The 12,592-nt window shown below is 37.7% G+C and overlaps 1 protein-coding gene across 1 annotated transcript in view; it reads right to left on the reverse strand.

Annotated features, from left to right (window-relative positions):
* ttyh2 (tweety family member 2) overlaps positions 1 to 12,592 on the reverse strand; it is a gene marked incomplete in the record, with an annotated part of 66,638 nt that overhangs the window by 21,729 nt on the left and 32,317 nt on the right. The window contains 2 exon segments of the mRNA XM_024285572.2: positions 2,238 to 2,333; positions 7,940 to 8,160. Coding sequence (XP_024141340.1) covers positions 2,238 to 2,333; positions 7,940 to 8,160 — 317 coding nt within the window.

Here is a 12,592-nt window from a genome sequence, read left to right on the forward strand (position 1 = left end):
TGGACTGATGCATAATACGGGACTTGTTCAGACCTTTTGGTGCCGGATTGCTTCTTATAAATGGATTTTCAGTAAAACACATCTGGAAGTAAACAGGCTTGTGGGTGACAAGTCACACCACGATAAAAAAAAAAAGTTTTTTACTGCTTAGCATGGAGTCAGGGCTTGGAGAGTGTTTTTTTACTGCTTCAAAAAAGGATTTATTGCAAAAAATTTGTGGGCGTGATTTGATATTTTTCTGAACGACTTAAGTTCAACAATTAGGCAAAACCCTAAAAAGTAAAGGGTGATTTATTTTGAAAAAACTTTTTTTGTTTTTTTAGAAAAAGACAAAAAAAATCATTTTTGCCTTTTTTTTATTTAAGAATGGCTAAATGATTTTTTATTTTATTTTAATTTTTTTAAATAGTATTAGCATTTTTAAATACTAAACAAAAATAATATTTGCTACATGACACTACATCTGCTTGTTTTTAAGTCCCATGTCTTTTAACACAAGATAAACAGGAAAACATGTCCCCAGGAAGTTATGCGGCAGATAACCTCAAATGGCTCTGCTTCCTTCTTTCTACAGCTCTCCAGACGAGTTTGTGGAGCGAAACCACTGACATGAAAACACAGAGCAAGTTCAACATCCTGATAGTTAAATATGACAGGGCAAGGCTGCGTGTTTGTGCACAGAGCTTAGCTGCCTCGTTCACAGGCGCATTTCCCAGGGGAAGAGACGGAAATGCTGCACCCGGCTTCCTTTTTTTTTTTTTTTAAACATTAAAACTTGAAAAAGCCCCCAAGCTTCAACTGAAAATGTGAATATCTTTTTCCTGTGTGAAAGGATAAACTAAACGGAATGGAAGATTTAGATTAGAGGGCTTTAACTTCAAGCAGAGGGTGGGTATTTCTATCTTAGATGTTTGATCTAAAGATAAGGAAGCCAAACAATAAATAAAATGCATGAAATGTATAATAAATAAAATATAAAGAGACCATGGACTTCTGATTTTAAGCACAATTTAAAATGTAACACTTAAATTGTTTTTTTATACATCATGTTAGCCTACGTTCACACAAATTTATCATGTTCACACATAGTATGCAAATTTCTACGATCATTTTTGGGCTTTATATACAAAACGCACAGCCATGGAACGTGCGTTGAAAGTTAAACCAGGTTTAACTTTGACCAGTCAGGATCTTGGATTTGGGAGTGACTTATGGATGGCGTCCCTTTAATTCACAAAAGTGTCAACCGTTTGAAAACTGATAATAGAGGTGACTCCAGATGGAAATTAGCCTGAGGCTATAATCTGGCATATTTACGTTTGTTTTAATGTTCATTAATATGCACTGTCCCTTTCTCAATAAAGTTATACGAAAAAAAAAAAAATAATAGAGGTGAAATAAATGCGTTTTGTGTCTGGCCCGAATAATATAATACCAAGTCTTTTATATATCGGAATAGAGCTGTGAAAGAAAATCGGATGCAAGATTTGCACCGCAACAACATTTTACACCAAGCTTCTTCCGACTGTTAGTTGCTAATAGGTTGTTAGAGGTTAGAAAAGTACCGTGCACTGGGGTTTTGTCCTATTTTCCTTCCCTCTTTTTTATCACCTATTTTTCATTTAGTTCTCCATGCCTCTGTTTGGTGCAGTGTGATTCATGTGTTGTCCCTCTTTCCCGCTCCTCTCTGTTCTTGGCCGTGGACCTCGCCTCTGGCTCGTCTCACGCCCCGAGCTGTCCCCAGTTCCCTCTAGATTAAGCCAACTGCTACACTATTCAAACATGAAATTGTAGAGTTAGATAAGCTAATTTTATAACAGTCCTGGTACATCCCCTGTCTGTCTCAGGAGAGGATTCCTCCTTCGTGTGGACTTCCCAGAAGTCTCTTATTTTTTTTTCCCAAGAATAATTTTTTAGAGTTTTTCCTTACCGAGAAGGAGGGTCTAAGGGCAGGGATCCTCAGTTTAGTTTAGCAACCAGCTTTTGTCTATATTTATTACTGACTTTATGTTTTTGTAGAATTATCGGTGTGAAGCCCATTGAGACAACTGTATTGTAATATTAGGCTATATAAATAAAACTGAAGTGAATTGAACCGTAGGTTGGGAACATGCACTAGTAAACAGTGCAAGAAGAAGAAGTAGCCCCACCCTGCTTGTCCAGTGTGAACACCATATGCTGATAAAGTGTTCAACAGTGCTCGTTTAGCATGTTGATGAAAGTAGCTTTAGACTTACGTAGTCAGCAGCCAGCGGGATTGCTTGGCCAGACCCAGACAGGCCAACAAGCAGATGATCAGATCCACGATGAGGAGCAGGAGGTAGGTGAGCCACCTGTAGATTGAAGAGAGGTTTAGTGTTTGAAGAAAACTAGCCTTGAGGAAACTGAAACCTGATGTGTGAAAATACTTTTGTGACCAACATTAACTGTAAGGTTATTTTATTTCACATTAAAACTATTTTTGATGAATAACAAAATAAGCGATAATTAAAAACAGAAAGACAGCTACAAGCCACAAGGCAAAGGGGAGTTAGAGAAAAACAAGATGACTCACTGGATTTGCTACTTACATGATCAAAACCAGAAGATGAAAAAAAACAAGTTAGCATTAAATAAAACTTCACACTGCTGTTTGACAAAACCGCAGGGTGAACCGCAGAGAGCGAATTTTTTCACATAAAAGGACACATGCAACAGCTGTTAAAGATGTGTTTGAGTGTATTTGATGATACCCCCTCCCCTTTATAGTGACCATCTGTCTTGTTGACATAAGTCAAACATTTGACCGGATGCTGCAAAATGTGTGCAGATTGTTAAAAATATATATAGAATAATAAAAAATACATTAAATAAGGTGGGAACTTTTATTTTGATAATCCTTATTGTTCTGTATCAATATTTGTGTTTTCTCGTCAATGCATTAAATATCTTCCATCCTTAACCTTTTGTATTTTCTCCACCATTTCACATTCTCCTATTTAAATGTTTCCTGTGCCAATCTTTCTTTTCCACTTCTTAATTCATCCCTCTTCCCTGTTCCACTCACCTTTTCTCCACATTCAGGGAAACATCTGAGGAAATTGAGGTAAGCAACTGGACTTTCCTCTAAAGCGACGCCACAAAGGTCGTCTGTTTGAGTCGACATGATTAAAAGATAAAGGAGCCGTTACACTTTTCATTCCTCAGGGGGATCAGTAACTTCAGTTACAGCCCCAGTTACTTTTCAAATGATATATTTTTGGGGGGAAAAAACCTAAAATAACTATACATTTGAAAAATAAAACGAACAAAAAAAAATGTCATCCACTGTATTTTCCACATAATTATAATCCAGGGCACCTTATATATTGATTAATTCAGGTTGTTTTACCAATGTCAAAGCGATTTTGAGTGGCACACAATGCACCGTTTAAATGTTTGGTTTGCGTTGTTATGAATATGCTAGCATGGCTGATAAGTAGCGGTTCTCTACATTTTATTTTTTATTTTTTATTATGTGTTACTAAAAAGGTTGGGAGTTACAGGTCTTATGAATACGCTAACATGGCTAAGGTTTCTAATGTGGCTAGCGTGTACCATTAATAAATTCTAACTTTGGTTGGGTGTTTTTGTGAATATGATAATGCGGTTAACGTGTAGCGTTAGCATAGTCATAATAACATTTTTTATTAGTGTGTTTCTTTTACATGTTGTAAACACTGTTGGCAGTTACATGTATTGTGAATACTTTAAGATAGCTAACATGTAGCAGTGTTGGACTGGGTCTTTTTTTTACATTTTACTAAAAAAGTTGGGAATTTGTATAGTCACAGTAAGATTTGTTTAGCAGAATCAGTCTGTTTTTTGAGTGTTGCAGACAACTTTACAGGTATTGTGAATATGCTAACATGGCTAACTTTTCCGACATGGCTAACTGGTAGTGGGTCACCAACAAGTTCTAGAGTGTAAACGCTTTTACTTTTGTCTCAATGTGCCTATTAGTTCAGTGACGTCATTTTGAAAATGGACCATTCATTCATGGTGTGCTATATAACCTGGTGTGCCCTACCTACAGTGTGGAAAACAAAGCACAGTGTTAATTTTTTTTTTTTTGGAGCAGATGCTAGAAATATGACACAGGAAAGGTGATGTCACTTAAAAGCAAACACATTGATTCAATATGAACCACTAACAAACTGCTCTATAAGGAAGAAGGGGGGTAGTAAGTCCATTAGAAATGTCCAATAACTGTCTGTTTTCACTTAAGATGTCTAATCTATAGGGCTATTTGGGGGTATTGAATTGTTGGTAGAGCCGAGGAGTCACATTCCCAATCAATGCAAGAACACCATGTGTATCTGCTAAATTTACATTTATATGCTCTGAGGTCATGTGCCAACCGTCCTAAATAGGAAGTACCTGCTGACTCCAAGAAGCCAAAATCCCATAGACTTCTATAGAGACATGTTTAAAGAGGGAGCCACTACACTGCTTTTTCATATGTCAGGGGCATCAGTAAATTCAGAAAATATGATATATATATATATATATATATATATATATACATACATATATACTAGGACTGCCACGATTAGTCGACTAATCGACAACTAATCAAATATTAAAATAGTCGATGACTAATTTAATAGTTGATTAGTCATTAACTCATATTATATGGAGTCAGAGTGTAGTAAAGTTGAAAGTTAAAATGACATTCTGCTAGCTTTTTGGACTATTTTTGGCATTCATTATGTTTTTTTAGGCTATTTTGGAGTTTAGCGAATATTTCCACTGCATGTTAGCGGTTTTGGCAAATTTAGGATTTTTTTTGTTTTTTAGGCTATTTTGGAGTTATATTTCAGCAGAATGCTAACTGTTTTGGCTAACTTAGGCCCTTTTTTCAGTTTTGTAGGCCAATTTGGCATTTAACTAATTTTATAGCAGGCTATCAGCTTTAGTAATTTCAGTTATTGGCTTCAGCGTTTTTAGCTATCAATTTCAGCCTTTTTAGTTATCAGCACTAGCATCTTCAGTGGCCAAATTCAACTTGCAGTATTCACACTAGCATTATCGCAGGTAATGCTATACATCTAGTTTTTAGTTAGTGTAAAGCTAATGATGGTTAAGATGTGTGCTTTACATCCAGTTTGCGCATAACCCGATTAGTCGACTAATCGGAAAAAATAATCGGTGATTAGTCGACTAATAAAATAATCGTTTGTGGCAGCACTAATATATTCACATATATCCATCCATCCATCCATCTTCTTGAACGCTGCTTCCCTTTCAGGGTCGCGGGGGTGCCGGAGCCTATCCCGGCTACTGAAGGGCGAAGGCGGGGTACACCCTGGACAGGTCGCCAGTCTGTCGCAGGGCCTCAATCACTCACACATCCACTCTCACATCCACACCTAGGGGCAATTCAGAGTCGCCAATTAACCTATGAGGCATGTTTTTGGATGGTGGGAGGAAGCCGGAGTCCCCGGTGAAAACCCACGCATGCACGGGGAGAACATGCAAACTCCACACAGAAAGGTCCCAGCCGGGATTCGAACCGGGGCCTTCTCGCTGTGAGGCGAGAGCGCTAACCACTTGCGCCACCGTGCAGCCCATATTCACATATATATAGATGTAATTGTAAACGTAAAGAGAGAAATAAACAGCTACTACTCAGTCATTTTAATTGTCAGAATAACCACTCTTGCTCTGATACCGATATGTACCTGATATGTTTTTCCTAATCCTATTTTTTTTCATATTTTTTCTGGAGTTGAAATTATAAACTGACCAACCAGATGCCTCAACAAAATGTGTTTCCATGTGCAACGTTTGATTGACAGATTGTCCCGAGCCTGCTTTCAGTGTAGGGATGTGGCCTTCCAACAAGCTCACTCCTGATTGGCAAGAGTGGTTACCACAGAAACGATGATTCAGACCAACTTGGACAGATCACTGCTTACTGACGATGTCTGGTTCCAAAAAACTGAAATTGACTTCATTTCATTGGAGCCGTAAAGTCATTTTCTATGGGCGACGGTCCACTCACGCAGTCCAGTTCTCATGTACTGTCAATGGTTTCAACCAGACCGTGCTTTAACATGAGATCATTTGGTCCAAAACCCCTTTTTTGGCACAAAATCAAACTGAAAACAAGGGTCTGGTCCAAATTATGCAAATGGAAGCAGACAATCCAGCGACTAGAAACAAAATAAACAAAAGTGAGGAAAGGACTGAGTGGTTTCCGTAGAAAACAAATCAAAAAAGCAAAACTTACAGATCCAACGACATGCAAATCAAATTAAAATGCTTCTTATATATAAAGGACGAACACAATAACTGACCTCTCTGTATTTGTCTACGATTTAGACAGGATATGACATCACAGAACCCTAATCCTTTCCAAAAAAGGGGCACACAGGGCAAAACAAAATAGCAGCAAACATTTCCAGTCAGGCTGTTTCAAGGCGTAAAATCCAAAATAAACCTATATCCAAAAGGGCACACCCCAATTTCACCACAGTTAAATGTCAAAAACAAAATTAAAAAATAAGACTCCATTGCTTGTGCAACTTTTAAAACAGCTTCAGACATGAAGTGGGGTTTGGTTCCCACAGTCATGGAGCTCCCAGTGGGGAAGTTGTTTTTCCTGCCTGTTCAAACAGACGGTGCCAGACTGTCATGGCATGAAAGCCCTCTCATGACGATCTGATTTGACCTGAACACAACTGGACCGTCCAGCTTTAAATGAGGCACATTGTACTGAGAGCTGGTTGCTCAGATCACACTCACAGAAAGTCTCAGCTGCAAAAAATAAAATAAAATAAATAACCAGTTGAACTTGGACCGCACTCAGAAATCACTGAGTCCTTTTTCTCTTTTAAACAGCAGGGTTTCTGAAACTGTCTGTGCTGGGTGGTCTAGTATCTGGAATGAATTTATTCTACTTTATGTGTTAAAACGACTCAAAATGTTTGATTTGTTTGCTAGGGATGTGCAAAAGTTTTGAGTTATTCCTCTTCTTTACATTAAAAGCTTAAAATAAATGATGCTAAACTCAACATATTTTACATTTTTACGTACATATAAAGAGAGATGGCGAGATAGGTTAAAGGTCAGGTGAGCTGGAAAACTTTTTAATTACTAAAATAGTCTGAATGATGGATTAATGTTAATTTTTGAGTAAAAATATTTTGTTTAATATTTATATTTATTCATGATTAACAAACCGTACATGCAACTATATGATGGCCTTCTATATATCCGTGGTCCCCAACCTTTTTTGGGCACGATCACGGATCAGCCTGTAAGAGGCTAAAGTGGGCTTCCAGTTTCTCTTAAGTTTTACAAATAAAGATTATCTTCATTCTTTGTGAAATATCTGCAGTTGGTTCAAACTTTATTTGTACACTAGATTTCATAGGATATGGATTTTTTCCTAACCCATAACTGTCAAAGCGGAAGCTAAAGAATCGGACACAGACTTTATCCTCATCCAACTTTTAAAAGTGAAACTGATAAACACAAAAACGATCACTAAAATCTACAGTTTGAACAACTTTATTAGCAGCATTCTCATAACATTAGACAGCCTGTTGCAGAATATTATGCATTTATTTTATTTTGAAGTCAAAGGCTTTTTTATTCTGTTTCCTCACGGGTTCTTTTCTGCAAAATAACTTTTTTAATATGTTTGTTTTTGCTTACTTTGCTAAATTTGAGGCATTCAGTTCAGTCATTGGCACAGCCGCTTTAAGAAAGTAGTGGATGGATTTGTGACATGTGACCGAGCAGCTCGACGTACATCAAGAATGAGCCGCATGTGGTGGGGAGAATCCAGTAGTTTTTCAAAATAAAACTTCTTTCAGAATCAGATTATTCATAATTCAGACAACATGTAGGTTAGTTTTTTTCCAGACCACCTCGTGCTATTTGAGCTCTTTTTTTCTGTCAGATTCCTCACCTGTAATACTCGATGTTTGCTGTTTGATCAGCAATGGAAGCCAGGTCCAACTTAGCATTTTCCCAGTCCGGCAAGCCCAGCAGCTGTTTGATCACATTGTCAGCCATCTGCTGCATGAACTGCAACGTCTGCACATAGTCGCCTCGTGTTGCAAAGATCTCATCCAGCCGTGCCAGGTGGAGATGCAAACCGCTCTTCATGCTGCCCATGGTGCCAGTTACCTGTACAGAAAAGAGCCGGAAAAAGCAGAAAATCTTAATTTTGCTGTTAGAAACAGCTTGTTTCTACAAAAAAACTACAACTACCACAACTTTATTTGTATGACCCAAACTATTCTTTTTGGAAAAGTACAGTATTGAGACTTAAAGATGGCCAAAAACAAAGAAAAACATGTTCATTAGAGTATTAAATCACAATGTAAAGAGAGTAAATATGTCCTTTGTGAACGTTTTCCAATTACCGGTATTTGGTGGACTTTGCTCAAAGAAAGCAGCTGTTTACAGGAAAAAAACATCCTCATCCTGCTATGTGATGATTAAAAAGAGTAATACATGCATCTATTCTGCTTCTGGCGCCTGGCATTCACAAAATGGGGAGATAAAACAAAGATGACGAGGAAAGGTTGAGAGGAAATAATTAATTGGGCTTCCCAAACTGAATAGAGGAAAACTAAAAAATAATAGTTGAAAATTAACAACAAAAACATGTTTTTGCACATTCATTTATTTTACAAATGGATTTCTGAAAGGTTTCTTTCTGAATATAAACATGAGTTTTTAATACAATTTTCAATTACACACAGAAAAACAAACCATGATGACTATAAAATATTTTCATGGCTTCTACAATTTGAATTTAGTCATTTTTAATCTAGTGCCTCCTACTCAGATCAAGTACTCAAAATCAAAGGCTGGTATCTGATTTTTGCCTCATGCATGAGTATCATGAGTATATAATCTAAAACGCCTGTGGAGACTGCTAGTGAAGCTAATCTCTTTTGGATGTTATCCTCAGAGTGGAAATGATAACACAGACCACAAAGGTAGGAGTCCCTTTCTTCTTAGTCTTTGTCTCAGCCTGATGTGTTCAAGGAACAAAAGATTTTGTATTGATTTAAATCTTTGCATCTCCTAAACAAACATTTTGCTCAATGTCTTGATTCCAGGTGCTAAACTTTTCACTGTAAAACATTGATTTCTATATGATTTCTATATCTCAACCTGAGATGGGAAAACTGATTTTTCCATGTATAAAACTCGTCCCACAGTACTATTATTAAGTCCATGCAGTACAAATTGGATTTTAAAGTCATGGAATTTGGTTTGTAGTTAGTTGAATTGAAGGTAATTTTTAGCTCTTGGTAAAACATTAAGCTCTTAAATGGATCAATGATTTGCAGACTTTTTTCAAAATGGTAATCCAGAAGCTTTTAGAATTTAAACAAAGGAGAACATTCCGATTTTTGCAAATCACGACTCGCTAAACATGTCTGCCTAAATTACTGTTCGCGGTTGCTGTTTGAGCCTGATTGACAAGATGGGTTATCTTCTGTTTTACACTTTTTTTTCCCTGGTCGATGCTGTTTTATAGGGACCGATAACCAATCACAAGTAGTTGTGCTGGTACACCCCAAGAAGCACAATGTGAAATCAAATAAAGATGTGAATTGAGTATAGATGTGTGTATGTATAGATGTATGCATGTGTTTTTAGATGTATGTATGTACAGATGTTTAGATGCATGTATAGATGTATGGATAGATTCATAGATGTATGTACAGATATATGTATAAGTGTATGTATGTATAGATGTTAAAGTTAAAGTCCCACTATTTGTCACGCACCCAGGTGTGTGAAATTTGTTCTCCGCATTTGACCCATCCCCTGGGGAAGCGGTGAGCTGCAGACACAGCCGCGCTCGGGAACCATTTGGTGGTTTAACCCCGCAGTCCAACTCCTTAGTGGTGAGTGCCAAGCAGGGAGGCACTGGGTCTCATTTTTAGAGTCTTTGGTATGACTCGGCCGGGATTTGAACCCACGACCTTCCCATCTCAGGGCGGACACAAGGCCACTGAGCTGGTTTCGGTGTTTCGGTGCATGTATAGATGTATGCATAGATGTATGTACAGATATATGTATAAGTGTATGTATGTATGCATAGACGTACACATAGATGTATAGACGTATGTATAGATGTATATTTGTATGCATAGACGTATGCATATATGTATGTATAGACTTATGTATAGATGTACAGTATGTATAGACATATGTAAAGATGTATGTACATATGTATAGACGTATGTATAGATGTACAGTATGTATGTATGTATAGATGTATGTATGTATGTATAGACGTATGTATAGATGCACAGTATGTAAAAACGTATGTATAAATGTATGTATGTATGTATAAACGTATGTATAGATGTATGTAGAGATGTATATATGTATGTATTGACTCAGCCTGAGCATCCATATATACTGAAGCAGAGTACAGTGGGTCAGAGTTTATCACTGCTAAACCGCCTTTTTGATGGATTAATGTTCTCTGTGAACTCTATGAGGCTCTCCCAGCAGCGCTGACATGCAGATTAAGGACTTGCTCAAGACTTGGGGTTACAAATAGCTTTGTGCAGTAAAAAGCTTGTACCGCCAGCGTGAAAACATGCAAATATGATTTGGGAGCTAGCCAACTCATTTTTGGGTTCTGGCCAGCTCGCTGACCCAAATGTCAACCCGGTTCACTTGATGGTTGTTTGCCAAAGAGCTCCCTGAACACGCCTCTGCAAACAATAGTTAATTAAAAGAGTAAGGAACTGAGAATGTTCTTCAAAAATACATCTACAACAACCAGTTTTTCTCTAAAAAACAAATCTATTTTTAATTTACAGCCTCTACGAGTTTCAGATGGATGCACTATAAGCATAAATGCCAGACTGTAACTAATGAAGGTTTCGACACTGACAAAGAGTCCAACTTCGGTCCTTTTCTTTTGTCTGCTGAAGGGACCCCCTTCAGAAACCTCTCCGGGCTGAGCTAAAAGGCATCTGTGTGGGCAAAAGAGGGCCGAAGCCTTTATTGTCAAATCATTTCAATACCAATTCCAATCCTGACTCTGCCAATCACACGGCCTCACATTGCTCCAATCAAAGGCCTTTGTCTCCCGGGTTCATGGTTGATTAGGTGGGGGGAGACCATGAACTGCGTGTGGCACACTGGGCTCTTTGTTCTGCCCCGAGGAGTAGACTCCTTAACAGTCTATGGCAGCGTGGAATGGACTCACACACAAGCGAGCACACTCACAAGTGAAAAGCAACCACGTCTAATTATGTGCTTGTACGAGCTCCCAAATCCCAGAGGGACACATTGACGAGCGCTCGGATGACTTATGTGTTAATGATTTCTCTGCTCGCTAATTTAACTTTGAGAAACGAATGTTGGAGGGCGTTCTCCAGGATTAATAGAAGACGATCGAAGAACATCGATCTGGGCAATCTTGTAAAGCCAAGATTGTGCTTGTAGCGCAGAAACAACATGAGTTTGAAGGGGAAAAAATGGTCAATTAATGGGTTGTGTTGGGTACTGACATAACATGAGACTTAATATACATCAACTCAATGAATCGTCCATCTGTAGTAACACAGATGCCCTATAATTCCTGTTCAAATTATTTATAGAGCTGCTAAAGTCTACTTTATTATGATCAGAGTTTGCTTAACCTCATTCCTTAGCCATGGCCTAACATGCTATGCAGCTGTGTTGCGGTGAAAAGTGCTGTCAGCTCTTTACTCTCACTGCAAAGTGTTTTTACCAAGCCCATGATAAGTGTCCTCACTGAGTAGCTCTCACACTACAACATTAATCTCCATTAACACAGATGGAGACTTAATCTCTACTCTTCGACAGCTACTGACCCTGGGTCTCTGCCTGCAGAACTACCCTGGGATGACCGGCAAGGCAGGAAGACTTCCAAGAGTTGATCAACTGGACTTTTTTTCTTTTTTTTTTTTTTTTTTTACTGCTTACACGCAAGATATCTGACGTTTGACTTTTTGAAAGAGTCTTACGAGTGGGGACTAAATCTACAAAATCAGAGCTGTAACAACAGATATTTTGTTACGAAACCAAAAAGCTTTGAAATCTCTTCTTCAAAGCTTTACATGTTTGAGAAAATGTCATCATAGATCTATTTATACTGTATGTTTGCAACCTTTACAGTCTATAACAGGGGTCTCAAGCTCAAATCAGCCGGGGGCCGCTGGAGACAGAATCTAGGTGAGGCCGGGCCGCATCAGGATTTTCACAAGAAAATCGCTGAGAAAACATTCCAATGTTCTCAAATATCTTTATTTTTAACACAAAATAATGAATAAATAATGAACGACGTGTATAGATCTTTGTCCGTGTTGATTTATAAATATAAAAAAAATAAGGGTAGTTAATGTCTGTTTCTGAAATAGTTTATATTGAAGATTAAATTTAAGATATATTGTTAGGGGGTAGAATTGATAAAGTTTTTTAAACTTCTTCCTACCCCATTTCAAACTACATAATTGAGGTGTGATGTTTTTATAAAGAATTTTCTGTTGTTGTTTTCTTGTTTTTTACCATGTACATTAAAAGATGAATAAAAAAAACCAAATAAATTAGT

Source organism: Oryzias melastigma, linkage group LG19 (assembly GCF_002922805.2).
Source record: "Oryzias melastigma strain HK-1 linkage group LG19, ASM292280v2, whole genome shotgun sequence".
In the NCBI taxonomy this organism is placed as follows: domain Eukaryota; kingdom Metazoa; phylum Chordata; class Actinopteri; order Beloniformes; family Adrianichthyidae; genus Oryzias; species Oryzias melastigma.